The 6,690-nt window shown below is 34.2% G+C and overlaps 1 protein-coding gene and 1 long non-coding RNA gene across 2 annotated transcripts; one reads left to right on the forward strand and one right to left on the reverse strand.

Annotated features, from left to right (window-relative positions):
* Positions 1-335: 335 nt before the first annotated feature.
* On the reverse strand, positions 336-1,247 carry LOC107059659 (phospholipase A1-Igamma1, chloroplastic-like). The gene has a single exon (XM_015306381.1). It carries the CDS (start codon positions 1,245-1,247, stop codon positions 336-338), a length of 912 nt encoding a protein of 303 aa, XP_015161867.1.
* A 1,687-nt stretch (positions 1,248-2,934) lies between these two features.
* LOC107059652 (uncharacterized) lies at positions 2,935-5,042 on the forward strand. Its single transcript, XR_001472799.1, has 2 exons — positions 2,935-3,670; positions 4,505-5,042. It is a non-coding gene; the product is annotated as an uncharacterized lncRNA (long non-coding RNA).
* Positions 5,043-6,690: the final 1,648 nt, after the last annotated feature.

Raw genomic sequence — 6,690 nt, forward strand, 5'->3', positions numbered from 1 at the left:
CTACGTTTTAATTATTTTTTAAAAAGATTTTAGTACCAAATAAAAAATATTATTATGGTTATACATAACATATTAAACTGGCCAAATGACCTGTGAGACCCTTGTACTTGGCTTCGTTTGTCGGTTGAACCCTCCTACTCATCAGTTTATCAACTAAACCTTTAAACCCATCAGAACACAACATGTAAAGCCCTTTTCTCCGAGCTCAACTAAGTAGGAGGGTTCAATTTGGACTACATATCAACTCATTTTTTAATGGATTGAAATGAGCTGAGCCCAAACTCAAACAGGTTGGACAGATTGAATTTTATTTTGTCACCCTTAATCTATAGAAATTAAAAAGGAAATTGTACTAACCATTTGAGTAAATCCAAGTGAACCTCCAAATCAGTGATGTATGTGAGATTATGCATTTCCTTTAAGGAAGGGGATATCTTATGATCCAAAATTATCTCTTCACCAACATGCCAATAACTCCAAAAATAATCTCCAAGTTTTTGAATCAGTCTTGTTTGAACCTCGAAATCATGTTTGTTTACTACTCTCAAAACTTTCACTCCTAATCTTTCAAGCCATTGTTTGAATCTAATATTCCCAACTCTTGGCCCTGAGAATGAAAATACACAAAGGGGAATAACACGTCCGGGTAAATCTAATCCAATTTCTGCAATGTCATAAGTACTAAACATAGCTAAGCCACCTCCCAAGCTATGTCCTGCTATTGTTATGCTTAATACCTCATTCGAATATCGATCTATCAGTCTCTTAACTTCGTCAAGAACTTGTTCCCTTGCTGACAACTTGCACACGTTGCATTGATCGTGTTTCCTCGTGTAGATGTTCAACAATCCAGCTTCGATTTTGATTGTTGGATCGCGACTAGACATGTTGTAATCTCTAGCTGGTCTTTGTAAGTCCATTATATCCGCTATCTCCTCAACATCCTTTGTTGTTTTACGCCAAGCAATTGTTATGTCACGGCATCCTAAGTGTGCTGAGTACTCATCATTTGATACTACAACATAGCCAATCCAATTTGCTTGGTGACTCAAATTACTAGGCCAAATTGAATGAGTGAGGCATTTGGAGTAAATGTAGCTGGAGACATCATAGCCATGTTTTTCGCCACTAGTGACTTCGGAAAAGAAATTAGGATCGATGCTATAGCTATGATCCAAATCGTACAGTGGCGATTTTGAAAAAGAAACTAGGATCGATCTTATAGCTACGATCCAAATCATATGCATTGTGACATGCTTGTAACATATCTCCGTAACGTATTAGCTCTGCTTGTAACAGGGGATCAATAGGGTCAATCATCCCTTCCCAATCATATATGAATGGAATTTCTGTTTGGGTTTTGTTTATTTGAGAAGAGAATTATTCTGGAATAAGAAATGATCATTGTATTAGAGATTGGGAGAAGAAGAATTGCACTTTGGTTTGTTGGGAAAAAAATGTGCTTTTTAGTCTTCTGAATTTGTGGCTTTATATAGAGTCTCTTACTCCAAAGGTCACGGTTCGAAATTCAATGGATAATGGACCTGATACTCTACTTGAATACTATCATATTGGAACTTGTGACGTGTATTTAACCTACGCATAATAAAGTTATGCTTTAACAACTAGAATATAATGATTAATAGACCTGCTTCTCTACTTTTCTCTACTTTAATACTCTGTGATAGTGTTAGGACCTGTGACGTGCATCTAATCTACGCATAACAACCAGAATATGATGATTATATATTTTTGTTTACTAGGGAAATGGTCTAGCTACTTTTGAAATTAGTAGGATGCTACTTGGCATTAAAGTAACACTAATCAATTGAGCACATTAGTGTTTCTAATTGAATATTTTTTTTAAAAGGTAGGAAATTACTAATTATCAACAACTATTAGAAGGACCTACTTTTATATATTAGCAGCCGATAATGTTGAAAGTGGTTAGAGATTCGATTTTGAAAATATTACATTAGAATAAAGAAGATTTTGGTTTGGTGTATTTAATTAATTGTACATTTAAAATGATACATTGGAATAAGGAATGACTTTTTTTTCTTTTTAGCAACTCTTTGATTTCAGTGTTTCATACGACATGTTTAAAACTACAAGATTAAATGGCATTTCAGTAGATTCAACATATTTTTAATTTAAGACCACAAAATTCAAGTCTTCCGTAGTGTCTTAAATTTCGTGTCAAGTCAAAAGCAGACAAATATGTGCGGGACTAGGCCCAAAGCAATCTAAAACCTTAAGTTGTTAAAGAGAGCACACTTTTATTAGTTAATGATATTCTCAACAGACGTTCATGATAGAAAGCAGGCCTTTGAAAAAGGGGTGAAAATTATTCCTTACGCAATGTTGACACTCAATTTTGACCCTCCCCGAGAAGACTTAATTTTCGAGCTTCTTTAATTTCAAACGATTTGGAATAATTAATTTGATGAAAATTTCAAATATTTTTCAAGTCATTTTTAGGTAATTTTAGTCATTTTATAATTTTTAAATAATAAATATGTTTTTATATAATTAGTATATTTTATAAATATTCGAAAATCGCGTCAATTTATTTTACTTCTACATAAATATTTTGTTAATTAGTTTAGTTTAAATTATAGTTAATATTCTTGAATTAATTAGTTTGATTAAGTTAATTATTTAATTTTGTTAAGATTAAAAAGTTTGTTAATTAATTAATCTTAATTCATCGTGTTTAAATTATAGCCAAATTCACTAAATTCACTCAATTCAGCTATGTTTTGAATTCTATATGGCTATAATTGCAATCCATCTAGCTATTTTGTATTTGCAAATCTAACCCTTTTAACCTCACCTTAGCTCCTTAACTTAGACCAAGATTTTGGCCTTTTCTAATTTTTTCAGCAGCCCACTTCTTTCATATAAGACCCAACCCATTACAATACCAAAACAATACAATACCCATACAACAATACAACATACGTACAGCAAGACCAAATACCAGAACTACCCCTGCTTCATTCTTGGTCTTCTTCGCGAGCCCAGATATGCAGAACCCAGAACTCCAAGGAAAATCGCGAGCAACAGCCCAGCGATTCCAGCAGCCCAGACGCGAGCCCATCAGCTCATTCTCCTGGCATCGCAGCGTGTCCCTCTCCGTATGCGAAGCTTCGGGAATAATCCAGGTGGAGCAATCTTGCATCTCCTTCTTCCTTTGCTGAAATCGAACGGATGTCATTCCAAATCCGTTGAAATTGGTACTTTGCCAACCGTTTGAGCCTTATCTCTTAGAAAGGTTTGAATTTCGAATTTGAAAAATTCATCCAAATTTCACCCGAATTCCCCCCAAAAATCGTGCCCTAATTCCTCCTATTTAACCCGCCCCCTCCCTCTTCTTCTTTGTGGGAGGTTGGAGAAAAATTTGGAAAAAAAAAAGGTAGGATAAAAAATTGGAAAAAAAAAGGTTGGAGAAAAATAGCTCGAGCCACAAATTACATAAAGTTCCAATAGGAACAAAAAGTAAAACTAAGGGTGCTTTCGCAGATCGATTCCAAAAGAATTTTGAAGCTCTTTTAGTTTTGGTTTCTGTTCTATTCAGTATCCTCCGGAGTTCGTTGGAATCCCATGTCAATGGTGAAAGGTTGGTGAGAAGTCCAGCTCATTCGTCCCGTTCGCTGCCCGAAAGAAGGTAAAGCTTTCTCCTTCGTAACACTTTCCTCATTTTTTTGTTCCAGTGTGATGTTACTGGCTATTTATTGTTTGCTATTATTTGTTATTGAGCTCTAGACGATTTGATATATTGCGTTCTTCTTTAAATGATCTTGGTATTTACTCTTAAGCGCTAATTCAAAATTTTCTTTTGCTGTTTTGTAGTTGGTGTTTTTCTGTTTTGAATCTATTTCATTGCCTGCCTCTCTTTACTTGTTTTGATGTCTGAATCTGTATTTTCTTGTCTTCCATTACTTAAATATCAGGTTTCTTTCACTTTGTTACTATAATATTACTTTTTTTCCTTTTGAAATGAAGGCAGAATCTCAGAAATTTAGCTGATATGAAATCGTATGTTGTATTATCTACTGTTTGGTTGGGTTGCAATGACTGGCTTTCTCTATTTTATTTAATCTCGTGTTTGTCCTATTGTTCAGCATGTCGGGTTTAGAATTGGTTTGTCATCTCCTTTATCTAAATTTTAGTCGGAATGCTCCTTATTTGCGGTATAGCTTATAAAAATGTGAGTCTCTCTTGTTGTTTTCTTTTTATTCCCTCTTGTTCCAGTTCCTGTTTCCTCTCAAAGTTGATGCCTATTTTCCTTTTTCTGATCGCTGTCCAGATTCAGCATGCAAATTGAATAGCTAGTTTATAGTTTTCCGTTTGTTTTGGAATATAGAATATTGGTCATCTATCCATCTTGCTATCTTTCTTTTAGTTTTCTCTGTATAGTATTATCTGTCCGTTAGAACAAGCTCTAAATGGTTGATTTTCTATAGTTTGAATGCTGTCTCATATGCTTTTTTTTTCTTAGTTATAAAAATGGTGGTCTGTTACAGTTGTGTCGGAAATCGGAATCATGCCTTTCCTCTGTTTATTTCTTTTTTAAGGCTAAATTCATGTACCATTCAATTGATTTAATCAAATGAATGTTTCAAATGATATTTACTTCTACAATTTATTTATTTTCTTTTCGTATATGATGATGCTTTAGTCATTAAATTGATATAGTTTACTGTTGCTTTCACTACACTTTCTCAGGCAATATTAATCTCTTTTAAGTCAAGATTGTTTCTTTATTTAAATGGCATTAACTGATGCAAAGTGTGTTGCATTTTCTTCATTGTCTTAGCTCAAATGTTAGAATAATTTTGCTAGTTTTTTAATGTAGCCTCTTCTCCCAGTCAGATGGTATATGATCTAATTCCATTTCCTTATTTTGTTTGGGTACAACCCGCTGGCCGAGTCTTTTAGGCTCTTACTGTTCTCCTAGCCTCTCTCATTTTTATATATTTCGTGTTAATTTTATTGTTAGTACATGCTTATTTGCTAATTAATTTTAAGGTTCTTAACTCATAATTCCTCAAAGGACAACCATTTTGAGTTAGTTAACTTATAGTACTTTATCTTAAAATAACTAAGTATACTTGTCTTTTTTTCCAAATTGATTTCTAAAAATGTTAGAAGCGTTTCTCTACTTAAACATATTAGATAATATATACCCTTTCCTCTCTAAATGATTTTAAGTTATAAAATTTGTTTATTCCGTAACTAGTCAAACCTGCCTATTGTTAGCCAAATATATTAATTGTCGGATAACCACATGTTAGCGGATGTTCTAGCTACTTTAAAACCCTTCCTAGAACATTAATGTGAACCCCGAACTCCCTTAAATATTTTCATTAGATTTACTGTTTTAATATTTTGAAAAAAAATAGTTTTCTTAATTTTCCTTAAAAAAATTAAGTGGCGACTCTAAAACTCGTCATTTTCTCTTTTTAAAATAAAAACAGACGAATCCACATCGAAATAGGAGAAGAAAGTTAAGGACCTTGTAAGAACGAGTTCAAAACAACTTTTGAGGCATCGTTTGAGTTAAAATCCAAGGGACAAATCCGTGCAGTCCTATACCCAAAAAGGACAACACCTTAACAATTGGACAAAAGACTTTACAATTGAGCCCCAACGTTGAGGTCTAGCGATAGACCGTACGTGATGTATGAATCAAGCATACGTCACATGTTCAAACTTATTGTAGAAAAATGCATGATAGTATTTAAGTAAAAAGGGGGAGAGGGACGATCCCACTATCCATCGAGCTTCGAATGTCGTGTCGGTTGGCCCTCTGGGATTTTCTAGTTACAAAAATAAAGAAAAGAGAGTGTAGACATTGAAATTTTGTGGGACTCTACAAGACATGTTCAATTCGAATTGGGACTGTAGAAGGTTTGTTCGGTTTCAATTAGATTTCTTGGAGGCTACTACCCTAAACCCTAGTTCATTGCATATATAAAGGGTACTAAATTCCCTTAAAAGGCATCTCCAATATTCCCCAAAAGTCATGGAATATTCATATAAAGGTTAAATCTAAATAATCCTTGTTCGAGAAATTCACCACTAACGGCCCTCGAATAATGGAAAAATCTTAGGAGAGTACAATCAAGGGAGGAATAGAATTGTACCCGCACTATTATCAATAAAATATTCATGTTTCTTCTGATTTTATTTGTGTGGTTTATTTATTTTTCATATGTTTAAAATTTGTTTCAAACAAATTAGCACGCCCAATGAGACCATCTCTACCTCTCATCTCAATTTTTCAAGCATCAAAGAATATCGAGATGACTTCCATGAAGATCAACTCTCAATCAACTTCCTATAAGGCCACTAGCTCCAAGTTCTCTACTGAAAAATTGAAGGCATTCATGGTGTTACCTTTGGAAGTTTCGGAGTTGTTACAAGGAGCAAAGCTACTATGCTAGGACAACAAACACTTCAAGTGTCGTCACCATCAACTCTTATTTTTAGGTCTTCGACCCCAAAAGGAGTAAGTTCCCCCACAAATGCTTTAGAAGGAGGAGTTAGTGTTGCTGAAAAGATCAAGAAAACATTAGCTCTGGTTGAACAATCTGGTTCGAAGACCTCTACCACAAGGGAGAACTATGATTCAACCAATGAATCATCTCTACATGCATCGCGTAACGTGATTCCACTGAAGAT

Source organism: Solanum tuberosum, unplaced genomic scaffold, assembly GCF_000226075.1.
Source record: "Solanum tuberosum cultivar DM 1-3 516 R44 unplaced genomic scaffold, SolTub_3.0 scf00031, whole genome shotgun sequence".
In the NCBI taxonomy this organism is placed as follows: Eukaryota; Viridiplantae; Streptophyta; class Magnoliopsida; order Solanales; family Solanaceae; genus Solanum; species Solanum tuberosum.